This window comes from Alligator sinensis, unplaced genomic scaffold (genome assembly GCF_000455745.1).
Source record: "Alligator sinensis unplaced genomic scaffold, ASM45574v1 scaffold85_1, whole genome shotgun sequence".
Lineage (NCBI taxonomy): Eukaryota > Metazoa > Chordata > Crocodylia > Alligatoridae > Alligator > Alligator sinensis.
This window is the reverse complement of record NW_005841891.1, coordinates 152,113-171,171: the sequence shown is the minus strand read 5'-3', so window position 1 is coordinate 171,171 and position 19,059 is coordinate 152,113. Positions and strand designations below refer to the sequence as shown.

Here is a 19,059-nt window from a genome sequence, read left to right as displayed (position 1 = left end):
CTGCAGTAGATAGCATTTCCTGCCAGGGAAGTTTAAGTTACTCTGTAAAAGTAATCTATTACACGTTACTGATTACCAGATCCAAAGAGCAATCAGTTACACGATTACTTTGCATCATGCATTTGAGGTACACAGTGAGAATGTGGCTGTACTGGGTACTATGGCATCACTCATGCTCAGGATAGAATGAATGGATGGCCACAAGAGAGAGAGAAAAAGACAGAAAATGAACTATATTTACTATTCATGGTTTCTTTTTTTTAAAGAATACAATTAAAGAAGTAATCCAGATTATATTTAACCGATGTGAAGATTACCTATATCTAGTCATTGTAATCTTTCATTTAAACAATATTCTTTACTCCTTATTTCTTTCACTATGATTAATAGCAGAGTTATCAAGGCCAGCCCTTCAGTAGTCCTTGATCCACAGCCATCAGCAGGCTGTGGAACCACCATACCACAAGTATTAGCATAGTAGCTCAAAAGGTACATGGAACAGAAGTGACTAGGTTTGCTTTCATGCTTAATTTCTATGCTATTGTAACTTGCAAATAAAAAAGGAAATATGTAGTAAAGAGAGAAATACGAAGAATAAGGGAAAACGAGATTTGAACATGGGCACAGAAAAAAACCGTCAATGAAAACACATGGATCAACAAAGTGTAGGTCAGCAACTAAAATTTGTCTACAGTAGCATGTAATATAAATTAACTTAAAATAATGTGATAATTCAAAATAAAAGTGGTATGTATACGAATAGATGAGCTAACATGAACTGCATATTGGCACTATAGTCCATGCTCTCATATATTCTTTCGCAGTGGTATGGTAGTAAACCTTACTCATCTTCATATTAAATGTCATGGGAGAAATATGGTCATTCTACATGATTATAACAACTGGCAATTCAAAGATAAGACATTTTAACCCCAATTGTCTGAATCTAAAATTCTACACAGATAAGTAGCATTAACAGAATTAACTAAATTCTTTAAATATATTATCAGATATTTTATTTGTAAAAGATTCTCTTACTTGTTCCAATGTGTTTTTGAATTCCTGTACAAGGATGGAAACATGATGGGCAAAATCTTTGCTGCATTGTCACTGATTAAACTCATAATATATTCGTTATTCCAGTAGTATAGTGCTCGTTCAGCCACCTACAAGACATTAAAGTAAGAACTCTTTCAGTCAATTAAACCTTATTAGACAGATGACAACTGAGATACTCACCAAAAATGACAAGAGGAAAGTTAAATCACAATTTATGTATCAGCAGCACTAGATGGGCTTTCAGATTACCTGAAAACATTTGTCAGGTAATCAATCCTAAATAAAAATGGACAGACTGCAGAGTGCATTTTGAAAGATATCAGACTGTAGAGTAAAAAGCAGACAACGAACTTAAAATTTCATATGCTGGATATGAAGTTTAAATTATTAATTTCTACAGGGGAAAAACAGTGCTCTCTCAAGAAAGAGTGAACACAAGTCTTCTCTAATTAAAAGCAGTACAATATAGCAATTATGGACAAAACCTTTGAAAACCAACTAAAAATCTTTAAAAATCTATTCCTGTGTTTCCACTGCACTGTTAAGGTTTCAAGGATTAGTTAAACTTCAGAAAACGAAATTCCAGTATTCCACTGCCTAAAAATAGAGGGAGATCTTAAGCTGAGCTTAACAGAGCCCTGAAACGATCCTATTTTGGTAAACACCTGAAAGAACTGAATACACTTTAGGAATATTCTATTGTTTGTAAAACAAATGTTTAAAAATCAGCCATTTTTAATCAAGTATAAAAATCACCTGTTTAAGCAACTGTTAAATCTCATATTTTTAAGATGTTTAGAACAGATAATTATCAAAGTAATTAATTAATGATGTAAAATTCCTTTCAAACTAGTCCCAAAAAGTACAGACCTGGAAGTGTGGACTGGATACACATTTGGCTAGCTGCCTGAAAAGAGGCTCCATAACCTTCACAAATTCAGATGGTTCAATAACATCTAAAATCTCCTCTAACTCATTTAAAAACATGACTTCTTTTGGACTGTGAGTCTTTGGCCAGTATTTCAGCAGTGCCATTACCACCTGCAAAAACAAAAAAGTTTACCATAAAAAGCCTGAATACAGTTGGGATAGTAAGTTTTTAAATTCCTCATCTTTTCCCTTGTACTAAAGAAAAATGAATCTCTTATAGAAACTGTTATAATCAACAAAGTATTTTCTTTTTTGTTATCAGAATATAAGACTGCAAATTCTTGTCTCAAATAGTGGTAGAGACAAAAATCACGAACTGTCATGAAAATTATCGTACTGTTTCCAAAACAAGTAATTATGAAATCAAATGGAAAATGTGATGCTCCAAAACATGAACAATTACATTAAAAGGAAGGGCATAGTTATCAAGAAGGTGAAATATACATTTCTGACACCAAACAATAGAATTAACATACAAAATTCAAATGTTTCTGTTTTTGTAACAATTAAACCCCTTTGCTTGATAAAGAAATTTATTTGGGCAAATGTGCTATTTTTTATTAGACCAACTGAATAGTTGGAAAAATTGTACTTTACCAGCTTTTGGGTGCGAGCACCCTTCTTCAGACATACCCAATCTCCTATCCTCCCTTGTTCCCTTTCATATTTGGGATTAGATATTGAAAATCCTTACTGGTGTAACTCAGGTCTCACAAAAGACTTCTACTTTACAAATTACGTTGTTTGTGGCTTCTTGTAAAGGTTAAGTTTACAGATGACTGTTGTGGACGTGCACAACTTCTCAATGACAAGACTGATAAAAATACTGTGTACTATTAACACAATCCTCTTTTGTTCCTTTATTCATACTTGCCAAAGATTTGGGCAGTCCAAAATATGTAAGGCAAAAATCTTAAAATCTGGAAAGTTATACTGACTTAAAAAGCATATTTACTGATACTTCTATCGCCACGGTCAATTGTACAGAATTTGTAATATCTGAAACTGGAATGGCACTTTTAGCATAGACTGAGCACTCTTAAAATCCATATTTTGCATAAAAAAAAGGATGCTTTTTTATTATGCAATAGACTGCGAAATTAGCACAAGTTTAAAAAATATATTTTTCTTTTAGACCAAAAATACATAGATAACATATGTACACATATTGTTATAAAAGTTATCATCTAATATTAGCCATTCTACTTGAAAGAAAGTTTTCTTTATTTGGAAAATGTCTATGAATTAAAAGCCAAGGGTAATTATAGATAGTGAATATCAAGAAAACATGAAACAATGAACAGTCATTTCAGGAAAGAAACTTGCTTATATAATTAGTTTTTGAGGCAGAACGATGAACAGTCATAACTCAATAACACTCTGAGGGCAGCTTGGTGAAAGAATTATGAAAATTTACTAAACCAGCTGCAAAATCTACTCCCTTATTTTATTTCTTTTTGGGTGAAGGCTGACTTAGTATATTTATTAATTATGGAAGCTGGCTTAGCATGTCCACAGGAGGCAGATAGAATGACCTTCAGGGATGGCTAGCTGGGAAATAAGGAGGGTTCTCTCTCATGAATAAGCAATCGTAGACCAAGCAGTGGCAGCAGCACCAGGATGTGGTGGGGACAGCAGATGGCAATGCTTTCCCTCCTGAAAAGCCACATATATCCTCCGAAGGTGCTGTGACATGGCGAGTACAGGCTGCCACTATAATAAGCTTGTCCAGCCCCAGCCATGGGCCTATGAATCCTTAATGGTGGAGTAGGTGGACAAGGGCTGCAATGGAACGTGATCTCCAATTGTCTTCCCCTCCTTGCTATTGGATCAAGGTCCCATTCTGTCAAGAGCCTTACGGAAGCTGATGTGCAGCAGCCTCTCCACAATAAAAAGAAATCATGGACAAGACTGAAAATGAATTTAGCACATTTTTCAAGCCCTTCAGCAGCCAGCTAGGGATGATGGGAGTAGGACTGCGAGACCTGGAAGCTCCTAGTCACAAACTGGCACGAAGGTGGCACTTACAAGAATGTCATCTAGCACTTGGATTGGCAGGAGTGCAATTTGATAGCTGTTCACTGTGACTGAGCAGACCTTTTTAGGGTCGACTCTGCTCACACCACATGAAGAGAATGCTAGAAAAGGTGCCCTAAACAGTCTGCTTACTCCGCTTTTCCTGACAGGATAACCGCATTCAGTGGGATTCACCTTTACTGTGATTGAAATAATGGAAACACACAATCGTTTTTGGGACCTGGGAACATCAGAACCCTCATGGACAATCCTAACAGTGAACGCCCAGAGTACTACACTGCAATTGTGGCTCAAGAACTCAGGTGACAACACTGACATCCCTGCACTAAGCAAGACCCAAGTGAGAGATGGGTAGCTCGAAGAGAGAGAGAGAGAGGAAAAAAAAGAGGTGGCTATATACTCTTCTGGAAGGGCAAGCAGGAAGGAGAACACCAAGTTAATTTACCATTAAGAATTAACTCACAAACCAACTCAACAAGTTCCCTATTGGACTTAATGAGCGCGCCTCATGACTCTCCATTTTAAAATCGGCAAGGAGTCAATACGCCACTGTTGCCAGCACATATGCCACAACTTCCAATGCCACTGATGAAACCAAGAAGGAATTCTATGTCAACCGTGATCAACTATTCTCTGATGTTCTGTGGGGAGAAGACTTATCCTGCTTGGTGATTTCAACGCCAGAGTTAGAAGGGACTCAAACCTCTGGAACAGAATCATCGGCAAGAAAGGAGCGAGAAAAGTCAACTCCAATGACATGCTCCTCTTGACCAAATGTAGGAAACATGGACTCGCCATCACCACACCCTGTTCCACCAAAAAAACTGTTACAAGACATCATGGCAACACCTGCAATTTAAGCACTGGCACTTGATTGACTAAGTCATAGTTCATGCCCAGGATCGCAAAGATGGCCGCATCACTCGAGCTATGCTAGGAGCTAATGACTGCTGGACCAGTCACCGACTCACCCGCTCAGTTATGTCACTCAAATTGGCTCCCAAACAACAGCTGAAGCAGAATCAATGGCAATGGAAAGTCAACATTGAAGGACTCAAGGATCCAATCAAGTAAGAGCTCTTCTACCAGTGCCTCAACAAAAAACTGGTGAATTCCAATTAACAACAATGGGAGAATGTCAGCAGTGTTTGGAGTGCCTTCAAGTCCACTGTCATCAGCGCCTGTGAAGAGACGCTTGGATTCACTACCAGGAAACACAAAGACTGGTTTGATGAGAACAACCAGGAGATCTAGAAGTTGACCGACTAAGTGCAAGGCCTTTTGTTTCTGGCAAAAAAACATCAACTTGGGAACAGTCAGCATTCATTTACCAAGGGAAAGTCATGCCTGACCAAGCTGGTTGCCTTCTGTGATTAGATGATTGGCTCTCTGGATGTGGGGAAACCAGCAGATGTGATATACCTTGACTTTAACAAGGCTTTTGATACAGCCTCCCACAACTTTTCTGCAAGCAACCTAAGGAAGTATGCGATGGATGAATGGACTGTAAGGTGGACAGAAAGCTGGCTGGATCACTGGACTCAACGGGTAGTGATCAATGGCTCAATGTTTAGTTGGACATCTGATATTAAGTGGAGTGCCCCCAGGGGTCAGTCCTGGGGCCCCTTCATTCAATATTTTCATTAATGATCTGGAAGATGGGATGGAGTGCACCCTTAGCAAGTGTGCAGATGACACCAAGCTGGGGGGACTAGTATGTATGCTGGAGGGTAGGGCTCAGATGCAGAGCAACCGAGACAAATTGGAGGATTGGACCAAAAGAAATCTCACAGAGGTTCAACAAGGACAAGTGCAAAGTCCTGTACTTAGGACAGAAGGATCCCATGCACCGCTACAGGCTTGGGACCAATTAACTAAGCAGCAGCTCTGCAGGAAAGGACGTGGGGGGTACAGTGGACAATAAGCTGGATACGAGTCAGTGTGCCCTTATTGCCAAAAAGGCTAAACAGCATACTGGGTTGCATTAGTAGAAACATTGCCAGTAGATCAAGGAAAGTAATTATTCCCCTCTATATTGCAGTGGTGAGGCCACATCAGAAGTACTGTGTCCAGTTTTGGGCCCGTCACTACAGAAAGGTTATAGACAAATTGGAGCGAGTCCAGTGGAGGGCAACAAAAATGGTTGGGGGTTGGGGCACCTGATTTATGAGGAGAGGCTAAGGGAACGGGACACTTCATAGAAACCTTCACCTACCTGAAGGGTGGTTACAAAGAGGTTGGAGCTAGACTGTTCTCAGTGGTGGCAGATGACTGAACAAGGAGCAATGGTCTCAAATTGCAGCCAGGAAAGTTCAGCTTGGATATTAGGAAAAACTCTCACTAGGACGGTAGTGAAGCACTAGAACAGGTTACCTAGAGAAATGGTAGAATCTCTGCCTTTTGAGGTTTTAAGGCCTAGCTCAACCAAGCCCTGGCTGGAATGATGTAGTTGGGGATGGTCCTGCTTTGAGCTGGGGGTTGGACTAGATGACTTTCTGAGATTCTTTCCAACCCTAATTTTCTGATTCTAACTCCAAGCAAAAGAAACTGATTCACCAACAAGCCAAGGCAGAGGTCTAAAGGAAGACCTACAATATGAAGAACGGATGATGGGAAGACAAGGCGAAGGAGTCTCAACATCTTGCTGACATCCACTACATACGTGGGGATTTTTTAGTACTAAAGCCATCTATGGTCCTAGCACTCAGGGACCAACCCCTTTGAAAACTAAGGATGGAAGAGACCAGATCAGAGAGAGGGGAGCCATCAGTACCTGCTGGAAGGAACATTTTGAAGATCTTCTCAATCAAGACTGTTGTTGATTAGTGTTTTCAATTCCATCCTGCAACACCCAGTCAGAAACTCTCTCGGAATCTCTCCAACCCTTGATGAGGTGGCAAAAGCCATCAAGCAGATGAAGAATGACAAAGAACCTGGAACAGACTGAATTCCTGTCAAAATCTTCAAGCAGGGGGGAAAGGAGCTTACTTTGCAACTCCTTGCCCTCATCTTAAGGATCTGGAATGATAAGGAAATCCCACATGACCTCAGGGACGCCATGATCATGATAATCTTCACAAAAGGAGACAGCCCCAACTGTGTAAGTTACAGAGGGATTGCCTTGCTGTCCAGTGCAAGAAAGATCGTTGCAAGAACCCTCCTGAACTGTTTCCTTCCACTTGCTGAAGAGCTCCTCCCAGAATCTCAGTCTGGGTTTAGGGCATGAAGAAGCAAAACTGACACGATCTTCACTGCTTGCCAGCTGCAGGAAAAATGTTGGGAACAACATAAATCACTCTACATGGCCATATTTGACTTCATGAAAGCTTCTGACACTGTCAACCGAGAAGCGCTGTGGAGGATCCTTCTGAGGTACCAATGCCCAATGAAATTTGTCACCATTTGCTGCTTGCTCCTTGACAGCACGTGAGCAGTGGTTCTCTGTAATGGATCCATCAAAGATCCCTTTGAGATTAAGACAGGAGTTAAGCAAGGCTGTGTCATTGCTCCAACACCCTTCTTGATATTCCTTACTGTGATGCTACATATGACCACTAACAAGCTTCCAGTTGGAGTGGAGCTAACCTACTGAATGGATAGCAAGCTGTTTAATATCAGCCAACTTTGAGCCAAAACCAAGACTACTCTAAACCTCAACCACTGAGCTCCAGCACACTGATGATGTTGTAATGTGTGCTTACTTGGAACCAGACCTCCAGGCAATTGCTGATGTTTTTACCAAGGCATACAAGAAAATGGGACTAAGGTTTAACATTCAGAAGACTAAAGTCCTTCATCAACTAACTCTTAATGAGCAGTCCCCAGTTCTGGTAACTTGTATTTACAGTGAGAGTCTGTAAAACACTGAGTATTTTCTGTACCTTGGAAGCCATGTTGCAGAAGGCTGACATCAATGAAGAAATCCAACAGTGCTTCAAACCGTGTAAGTGCAGCCTTCAGACGCCTGAGGAAATGTGTTTGAAGATCACAACAACAGATTTGAAACCAAGCTCATGGCTTATCAAGAAATCATGATCCCTACCTTGCTGTAGGGTGCCGAGATGCGGACAATGTACAGGACACACCTCAACTTGATGGAGAAGTACCATCAATGCTGCCTGCAAAAGATCCTTCAAATCCAGTGGAAGGACAAACGCTCCAACATTAGTGTCCTCTCATAAGTAAACAACACTAGCGTTGAGGTGATGATAAACTTTGCCGGGCTGGCTGTGTCATCCAGATGTCCAACTCTAGACTTCTGAAGCAAGTTTTATTCTCTCAGCTTTGCCAAGGCATATGCTCATGCTCAAGAAGATGGCACACAAAGCACTTCAAGGATGTCCTCAAGGCCAATTTGAAAAAATGCAACATCAATGTCAACTCATTGGAGGGTACTGCCCAGGACTGCCCCAAATGGAGTAAGAGTTTGTTGCAAGGATTTCAATGCTTTAAAGCCTTATGATGACAACAGGAGATGGAAAAGAGGGAGTAGCAGAAACAGTGTGTCGCAGACCAAAACAGGAATCTGGAGCCATCCACCCCTACTGGAAACGCATGCCTGAGCTGCAGTAGAACCTGTTGATCCTGGGTTGGTCTGTCAGCCATCTTCGAACCCACATATAAAAGACAATCATTCTCGACTGTGAGGGATTACTGCTTCTGATGAACATTTTAGAAAGCAAAGCATTTTTTATAACTTTCCATAATTCATGATCACACCATAACATCGTGGGACTCTGACGGAAAACAGGCTTGGATGTCTACTGGTTTCAGACTTGATGATAGCAGCATTTCAAACAGAAGTAAAGTTCAAACTTCTTAAATGATGCATGAAATATATAAATTGACATTAAAAAAAATGCAAATTATTCTTGGTTACGCTGAAGAAATTTCTGTGATTTAGGCTGTATGCAGATGTCATTTCTACTGGAAGAAATTTGTTCTGGTAGAAAAACAGCCTGGGAGCTGGACCATCAAGACATTCCTCCAATCCTATGACTGGACAGTTTCACAGGCAAGCTCTCCAAGCCAGGGGGCACACTTGAGGGCTTCTCCATGGCCCCCCTCATCCTTGGGGATCCCATTAATTGATAATCTCCCCTGCTTGGGAGTAAAGTAGATATACATGATAGATACAGGTTTATCTTAATAACTGGCTCTTACTGTTATCTATTACTTGGAAATTTTTGGTACAACAGACACTGAAAACAATTTGCACGTCAAAATGTTTAAGTGTTTAAATGCACGAATGTAATAAACAAGCAACATTTACTTACTGGTTCAGTAAGTGTGCTGTCCTTTTCTAAAAACTGAACTACACAGTATGCCAGCTAAATAAAGAGAAAAAATATATTAATATTCACTATTAAACTAAATTTAGTATTTTAATATAAACATATACTAAGTACAGATTGTCAGCATTAAATGTTGAGAACATTGCCAAATTTAGATAACTATTCTTATACTAAAAAACGCTATTTTTTTTATTTCTGTAGTTTGCAGACACCAGTTAGAACAGCCAAAAAAATGACACCAGAGCTTAAATGATGTTTTGTCAATATTTTACTTGACTAGCATTCTACTTTTTTCATATAGGTTTTGCTAGGTTATTGTATACAAACATAAACAGCTTCTTGATTATTACTAGAATGAGAATCTCTTCAGTGCTGCTTCTTAAAAAAAAAAAAAAGGCTATATAGCGTATAGTCTGACAAAACTTGACTTAAGAGAAAGTCTCTGCCATCATTTCCTTTCCATTTATCCCACAATGGGCCAGTAACAGAATATGGTATGCTCCTACTTATTAGAAAACAAGAAGGTTTAAAAAGGTTTTTTGGGGGGGGGGGGGGTCAATTCAGACCCCAGAAGTTAGCACCTCTCCTTGACAGTCACAGTTCTTTCTATAGATCTAAATCTATAAACCTAAAAATATAAGATGACAGTGATTTCAAGAGAAGGCCACAGATGACTAACATCTGTGTTAGTAAATAATTAATAATTAGTAAATAACTACTTAGTTGAAGGTCTCTTCTATCCCCATTTTCTAATGAACTGGAGTGCTCAGCTACAAAAAAAAAGTACTGGTCCATGTACAGGTATTGTATATCACCAGGAGAACTGGCTGCTCTCCTAGTAGAAACCAGGAATGTGCAAGCATTTATACAATTTATCCAGGAGCAAATATGCTCTCTCTGGGAGAAAATTCTTCTAAGTTGACACCCATCCAGGAGGGGAGGGGAGGGGAGGGGAGGGGAGAAGCTGCTGCTGCTCATCATTGGCTCTTCCCCAGACTAGAGGTGCCCAGCATCTGGCAAACCAGGTGAGGGCACTGTCCAGCTGTTCTATTCCCCTTCTGATCTGGCTCAGTCTGTGGGAAGCATGGGTGTCTTTCCCTGCCAGTTGACTCCCTGCAACAGCCGCGCTTAACTGCTGTTGATTGCTGGTAAGATTAAAAACAGCATGGAATAACAAATTTAAAATTCACTTTTGAAAAACAGGTCTAAAGGCTAGATGGTGAAAGATTTCTGAAAGCTAAACAATTCAGACATATGAGCAAGACCTTAAGTAATTCTCTCCATTGGCTCTGAAACTGGCTTCCTGAGATTCTTGCTTGTGTCCTTATTTCCTATCTCCCAGAAAGGTGAAAATGACAAAGTAAAAGGGCTGAGGTAGGGCTCTCTGCTCTCAAGAGGTAAAAAGATGGAGAAGGCTGGCTATGTACCAATCTAAGTCAGCAGAACTGTTCTAAATTGCAGGCAATAGCAGGGAAGTATTCCTTGCTATAGGAGATTTTTCCATTTTATGGGGTTTCTCAAGAAACGTAGATCCAAAGTTCTTTGAATTCTTCTCTGGAATTGCTGGAGTAGGGGAGACTAGAATTTCTTTACCTCCTTGATTCCTACTGTACCAAATTCACTATCGAATGTGAAGCAGATTATAACAAATTATGAAACTTTGCATGCATGCACATAATACAAACATTTCAAAAATGTGTGCTATTACATAAATCAGAAAAATATAGGGCTGAAAGGGATTTCAAGGCCATCTAGTCCTGGCAACATGATGAGGGCAACACTTACTCGGGGAAATGCAAAACTGGCAGCTACTGCTGGAGGCACAGACCTTGGGAGTTAGTTCATTCCTCTAGTCTGATACAGAAAAACTATACCTAGATTATCCCTGACAGATGTTTGTTTAATCTGTTCTTAAATACTTCCAGTGACAAGGATTCCAAAAACCTGCCTGGTAACCTGTATCAGTGCTTGACTTACTTAGTTGGAAGTTTTTCCTACGATCTAGCCTACATTTCTTTTGGTGCATTATTAGACTTGCGTATCCTACCCTCAATGGACATGGAAGAAAATTCCCTTTCCTTTTTTATAGCTTTAATTTTGTGTGTCGGGGTTTTTGTGTTGTTTTCTTTAAACACATTTGAGTGTTACATCCCTCAGCCTTTCTTTTCTAGACTAAAACACCCATGCTTCTGAAGGGTCATTTATCCTAAATATTATTTGTTACGCTCTCCTCTGAATTCTCTAAAGCTTGTCTACTGGACACAGTACTCCAGCTGCGCCCTTACTGGCATTAAGGAGACCCCAATAATTGCTTCCCATATCTTGCATATGACAAGACTGTTAATACTGCTTGGAATTCAGTTTCCAGTTCCCTAAACTTCTCCAGATGCTTTCCCTCTGTACTACTGCTTTTGTATTTGCATTTGATTTTCCGCTCCTAAGCACATTGTCAGTACTTGACATTTCAATGAATTCACTGTATTGAATTCAGATAATTTCTCCAATTTATTGAACTAGTTTTGAATTCTAAACCTGTTCTTCAAAGAGTTTGTCATCTCACTCAGATTAGTGTCTTCCACACATTTTCTAAGTGCACACCTTAGTTTATCATCTAATTAATTAATGAAAATACTGAATGGTCGGCAAACCCAGGAGAGACTGGCTGTACTGCAAGTTTTGGATTCACAAACAAAAATGGCACAATGTACTCTGCAGCAATCTGGGCATATCTTCTAGATGGCTTTCCACAGGAGCCAGAAAATTTCCACCAGCCTCAGGTAATCTGAGGTTTACAAGGAATTGAACTTTAAATAGAGTAAGAATCAGCTATGTATTCTTTCCTATTTTCATATTAAATTCTAATTTCCACAATGTACACATTTTCAGTTGTTGCAGATTTCTGTATTAGCAACAAATAACTGCATTGTATATACTACCCAGGGCAGACATAATGCTAGAAAGCTGAGTGCTGAGCCTATGGATAACAGAGAAGGGAAGGACTTGCCACCCACTTGGATATAGAAGTAAAGAAACTATCTTCTCTTTCTTTCCTTTGAAGGTTAACTTAATCTTTCTTGAAGGCTACATCGTTGGCATTAAACATTAAGGTGCTCCCTATCCCAGTCTTTTGACAGGTATCCAATTTTCTGCTGTTTTCAGTCCAAAAAAACCTATCACTTCATGCAACAACTGACAATACTTTAACTGAATACCTTTTGTTAAAATGATAAGCAGTCAATGTGGCTATTAAAGCCGTTAGGTTTTAATATCACTTCCAAATGGAAGTTACGGGAGAAAGTTCCCACCTTAGAACTCTCATTTCAGACTACTTTGAGAATCAGAGAATCGGGATGTATTAACTGGCCAAATGGAATGTAATTTACTATACTTACCCAAATTCAAGATGAACACTCCAATAATTACATTATATACCTGGAACATTATAACTTTGTTATAATTTTCTACATATAGAATCTAATTATTGGAAGGCTGTCTTTAAATTCACATCCCCCAAAAAACCACTGCAGCAGGGAAAACAGCAGCAAGGGGGCGAGTGGCAAGGAAAGCAGGGGGAGGGGCAGGTAGCCCGAAACCCGTCTGTTACTCTCTGCCACTTCCCCCTCCCCTCCGCATGCCTGCAACGCTCGCCAGTGCCTGTTTCCCTACCTGCCACTTACTCACTACCAGTACCTGCCTGCCCCTCCACTACTGCTGCTTACTTGCTAGCAGCTGCATCTTCAGCCAGGTAACAGTAGCAGTTCCCCTTCCTCTGCTCTACGCCCACCAACTGTGGTCTCCCCCACATACTCCCCAGTCTCCCCTGTGCTCCTCAAAACTGCATGAGCCACCCTAGCCCCAGCCAGACAGTGGTGGCAGCTGCAGCAGCAGCTCTGGCACTCAAATGCAAGATAAGGTTTCCATCCCTACCTCATGTTAAAAATGGGGGAATAAAGAAAAAAAATTTTAAATTTGAGTAAATACACTATTTGGTGCTCTAGGATTAATGTCATAAAGATAGTCTTTTCCTTCTCTTTTCCCATTGACAATTTTACAAGAGCAGCTCCTCTCAACCAGGGCAGCGCAATGTTGAGGTGGCCACAACTTATTAAATTAAAAGAAAAACAAAACAAACCAAAAAACAAACAAAAAACCCAGGAAAACGTGGATTGTTAGGATCGAGCATAAGCTTAAGCATGGGAAGGAAGAAGCAACTCCTTTACCCCCCTGCTCCTTCTCAGTCTGGTTACCTACACTGCTTCCAACTATCCCATCACGTAGGGTGTACCTTGACTGCTCAGTTAAGATCAGGTTATGGACCCACATACATTCAGGGCTATTACAAAAGGGCAGAGCTGATATACTGTTACATGCAGAAGAGCTGGAAGTGATACACATGTAGCAAAACTGCTCCAAATTTAACCCTAGTTGAACCAGTTTTGCTACATGTGTTAAACTCAGACAAGCTGGAAGCAATACAATTAGAACGTAACAGCTATTGCCCTTTTTAAACATTCCTCTTTTGAAATGGGTGAAAATGTACATACATCCATATCCTTAGGCTCCTCTTTGGGTGATGTTCCCAATACCCTCTCTCCATCCACTACACAAAGTCCTCTCGCCCAGTTCTGATAATGCTTTCAATCCAGGATGGCTAGCTCAAAACTTTAACTTACTACTTTTTCAAGATATTTGAGTTTTGCCACATTCCTGTGACAAGCTACTTATTTCTTTAGTTGCTTAAGACATCCATTACCCACAAATTGCAACAAACTCAACCGAGTTAATATATTTAAAGTGATCTAAGCAAAATACATTGCATTATAGCTTTTCTTTTCTTTAAAATCCATTTAAGACTGTCTCTTTAAAACAGATTTTCCTGCAATGAGATTATACTTTAAAAGGTAAATGTACATAAACATGAACTATGTTTGTACCAGAAATCTTAGCTTTTGCTTTAAGTCTACATAATTCAAGAATCTCCATACAATCTAGCCTTATTTACTGCATTGCTTCCATAAACAGAGTACTTTTGAAAGAAGTATATTTATCCCCATTTAATAGATAGAGAAATAGAGATACAGAGTGATTATTTGATTTGCCAAAAGCCATTCAGCACTGTGGCAAAACTGGGAACAGAATCTAGGTGTCCAGTGCCCCAGTCTAGTTCTAGCACTGTCTCCTAGTGAAAAAACAATCATATGCCTCAAAAACATTTATTTACCTGTGGATGGTAGACACTGAGTGATTTCACTTTATGCAAAGGTAACAACACCTTCAATAAGAAAATTTTGTGCTCTTCTTTTAATGGTAAGGCAAATCCATTAATTATACTGGAAAAAGAAAATTAGGAATTTTTAAAATCAGTAACTGCTCAAAGTGTTCACCATGCTTATCCACTTTAATAATATGCAAAGAAAATCTCTCCTCAGTCTCTATTGTTTTAGGTTGATTTTAATTTGAGATATCCTTACTGCATTAATATTTTATAAGGCTATAAGTCATTAAATAAAGACTGATTAAAATATTAAGGAAATTTAACTTTAATTGTTTTACACAGCACAATACAAATTCACTCAACAGTCAAATCAATTACTTCCGGTCTCCTGTAGTATGGGTTCCATCTCACATTTTTTCCATGTTTTAAAATCCTCCCTTCAAGTGGCATATGGGACTCAGTGGTTCCCTCCTTCAGATCCCAGCTCTTCCCCAAGAGCCTCAAGAACAGCAATCTAAATAAATCTACCTTCCAAATACCTCACTTCTAGTGAGGGAAGCAGACAAAGACTTCACACGTGGGGAGTGCTATCCAGAAGAGTAGACAGATGAAGACATGGGTTGCATACAAATGTTTATTTCTAGTAGTGGAAAATTTCCATTGCGAGAAATGAATCCAGCAGAGCTGTACATACATTGTCTACAATTATCTCTCTCTCCTGCAACCTTCCTGAAACCAGAAGGATCCTGGCATGTGCCACATGTGGGCAGGGTAGCGCCTGCTCCAGTCGGCCCGCCTTGCTCTCACACAGGAGCAACAGTGCCTGCCTGGCTGTCTGCCTGTTGCTCTGCCTTCCCACGGGACTCCAGCCTGGGACTTTTGACCAATCAGCCAGGACCAAGCTACAGAATCCTGAAATGTCCCAGTCAAAGCGGGATGTATGGTCACTCTACACATGTGCATAGACTCACGCTGTTTCAAATATTAACATTTTCCAGTAAAGTGGGATGACTTTTTTCAGATGTGGTTTATTTTGTTACTCTCCATTCAGACTGAATGTCAGTTATCAAATCAGTCCTTAATGTGGGAACCCTCAAGCAGCCATTTGACTGTTGGTACAAGTGTTGCTGTTATTCAAGTAAACATACTACCAAAAGGCAAATGTAGTATGTAAACATGTTACAGATCCTGCAGTAATAAATGATGTATGAAAGCTCATGCAAGTATTAACAACCACTTCTGGTGTAATCAGATTCAATGAAAATGAATTCATATAACAGTTGGAAAACTAGCATTTTGAAAAATTTTGCAGTGTCATTTTTTAAAATGTAACATCATGGCAATGCATTATGGAATGCCAATTAACAATTTTACACACAAGATCAGATACTAGATAATGGAGGCAGTACTAAGTCACAACTGCCCTTTCAAGCTTGTTCATTACCATGCATCTTCTACAGTCCATCTGGAAATTACTCAAGACCTTGAAACTTATCTTTTGCAAACAAACCAATCACAAGTTTCACACTCTTTATATTCTTCATATAAATTTTATTTAATCGAATCCAAAACTGTCCACCTAGTGGCCTGCAAGGGGTAAATCTTCAGCTTGCAGGGCTTGTTGGCACAGCTGCTGGAACTACTGGCCAGGCACAGCTCTGGAGCCCCTGCTGCTTGCCCCCCACCACCTGTTTGCCTGCTGCTGAATCTGGGGTCTTTGGCTGCTGTTGGTAACTAAATTTTTGCAGCAGGGGAAAAGAAGAGATGAGCGGCAGCAACATTCAATCCCTAGGTTCCAGAATCATGCCAAAGCAGTGGCTCTAGCAGTTGTGCCAAAAACCTGCCCCCAGGTGTACAGATGCAGCCCCGCAAAAAGCCCATGGTCCAGATGTGACCTGTGAGGCCAAATGTTTATAAGTAAACAGTCTCCTTCACTGGTATTTTCATCATTTAAATGCTTGCAGATATCCTTAGGAACAACTTTGCTTAGTGGTAAAAAGTTATTTTAATGGTGTTGTCAAAAAAAAAAAAAAAAGTCCAATCCGCAAATCAACTTTTAAAAATTCTCCTCCACATTTTAAATGGTTTGATGACTTGTGGGATAACTGGTAGCTTACCTTCCCAATATTTCCAATAATTCTGCTATTCCATTGTGATGTTCTGTTTCATAAATAAACCTAAACAAAATTAAACAAATGTTTCAGTCAGTCACTAATGAAGAAACACTTCTAGCTCCAAGATATCACCTTCAGGGTGGATAAAAATCAACATTAAAAAAAATAAAAATCAGATTTTTAAAATTTAAATAATATTTTTGATTTAATCATATTTTTTATTTTTTAAGATGCTTTTTAAAAGAAAATCTTATATAAAGCTAGCTTTCATTTAAGATATGTTAAAGCTCAAAGATAGTATCATGGAATAGGGATTATAACTTCTAATTTTATACAATTTGAGACAATATATTCATGTAACCTTTTTAGAAGTTTTATAAATAGGTCACAGCAAGCCATGGACTCTATTAGGGGCCCAAACTTATGGGGTTCCCAGAGGCTCCTCTATAGATAATAAAGATTCAAGGAAACCACTCTACCCAATGGACCCAGTGGTCAGTCTAGAACAGGGGTCAGCAACCCCTGGCACGTGTGCCAAGCATGGCACGTAAGGCCATTTTGCTCAGCACACCACTGACAGCCCAGGCTCTAAGCAGCTGCTGCCAGCCCCGGAGCCCAGGCTGCACCCAGCAGGCAGCTGGGAGGCTGCAAGCCCTGCTGAAAGCAGACCGGGCTCCGTGGGCTAGCTGCAGCCAGGAGGTTGCAAACAGCTCCTCCAGCCTGCGGCATGTTGGCACTCTGGCACTTTTCAAGGTAGGCATTGTGCGGGTTTTAGGCAACATTTTTTGGCTGGAGTGCCAATCCCTGGTCTAGAAGTTCGCATTAAGCACCTTTGTGATCAGAGACCGAGCAGGGTGTGGTGCCCAGGACAAACCAGCCTGCATGGACGCAAAGAAGCCAGCAGCGGATTTGGCGGCGGGGGGGCCGAGTTGCTGGTCGCGAAGCTAGCAGTAGTGTGGAGCCGCCACGTGGCTGTTCTGCCTGGCTCTGCAGGGCCCCTCAAAGCACGGGGCTCAGGGCAGTTGCCCCATTTTGTCCTCCATCCCCACCAGGGACAGCTCTGTCTGTGACGCTTAGTTTCAGTTCTCAAACTGTGGATTTGTGTCTCCAGAGATCATAGGCAGACAAGGTTCTTTGGATAGATGCAATATCTTTTATTAGATGAACTGAATAATTGGAAAATTGTTCTTTGTAAGCTTTCAGGCAAACACCCTTCTTTCGGCACAGGGACAATTTGCTGTCTATAGAGATAACATCCTCATTAACAACAGTATACTGGAGAGGACAGAATACAGACCTGATTACCCACCCACCAGTCCTATTGGCTCTCTGCAAATTTGTATATACACAGTCAAGCCCTTACCTCTCTCTAAAAGTGCAAAGTTTCAAGAAATTAAATGAATAAAGGATATCAAACAAAAGAATGCACTTTTTGTAGAAAACAATGATTACATTAAGGTTTCCTGACCAGTGATTTAAATCAATTTGATTTAAATCAAATCCACCCTGATCACCTTCTAACCATCTAATATTATATGTAACAATGCTCCTACGTTTAATTTAAAATTCATTTTTAGCTTAAATTTTTTAAAGAAAAAAACATGTATAACAGGGAAAAAAATACGTCAGATAGCCCATAGAAATCCATATTGAGAAGGCTGAATGATTTTTGTTTTTAAATGTACATACCAATATTAGGAGCATATTTGATTGTTTTGGATAATAAAACTTCAGCACTGTTTTCTTGCTGTTCTTATGATTATTCTATTGATGAGATGAGCCACTTAGAATGCTTTTATTGTTATAAATTTAGACTACCAATTCTGAAAGTTCCTAGGACTAAAGATAGTCATGCTGTTTTTGTTTCCTTGTAGCATCTGTTCCACAGCAGAACTGCATGCCCTACACAGTAATGCCATATCAATCTGTATTCAAGTGTCACAGTAGGTTGCTGTTCTCTAATTTCCTATGCTATGAAGCAAAATAATACAGACTACATCTTTCTGCTTTTCCAGTTGTCATATTTTATGCTGTTGCAATAATGTGAAAGTGAATGCAGCCAAATGAGGTCTGAAAAGTAAGGCAAAAATGAGGGTACGGAACAATCAGAGGCTGTAATTAATTTCCCTGTCTGTAAAGACAAATGGGCAAGGAGGAACTCCAAGAGACTTTTTTGCATTACAGACTTCTTTGTGAGAGATTTTCACAAGGCAACTCAAGCCTTTACATGATGCTTCTTTTTGAAGAAAGGCATAATTTACTGACTTGCAAATTTTCCAACTGTCTCAATGCAGCTGAAGCTAGAAAGTTCTGAAGTCCATTATTTACACAGATTTTAAAACTACCTGTCATTGACTAACAATAACATATACAGTAGGAAACAGTCTCCTATTTAAAAATGCATTGCATG

General features: G+C 39.8%; 1 protein-coding gene across 4 annotated transcripts in view; it reads right to left on the bottom strand.

Moving 5' to 3' along the window:
* PPP2R5C (protein phosphatase 2 regulatory subunit B'gamma) overlaps positions 1-19,059 on the bottom strand; it is a 143,141-nt gene that overhangs the window by 21,559 nt on the left and 102,523 nt on the right. For all 4 annotated transcript variants that reach the window (XM_006018016.3, XM_025197154.1, XM_006018014.3 and 1 more), the window contains 5 exons: positions 16,653-16,712; positions 14,542-14,650; positions 9,303-9,356; positions 1,930-2,100; positions 1,039-1,166 (listed from right to left, as the gene is read on the bottom strand). In XM_006018016.3, the coding sequence (XP_006018078.1) occupies positions 1,039-1,166; positions 1,930-2,100; positions 9,303-9,356; positions 14,542-14,650; positions 16,653-16,712 (522 nt within the window). The remainder of the gene's footprint in view (positions 1-1,038; positions 1,167-1,929; positions 2,101-9,302; positions 9,357-14,541; positions 14,651-16,652; positions 16,713-19,059) is intronic.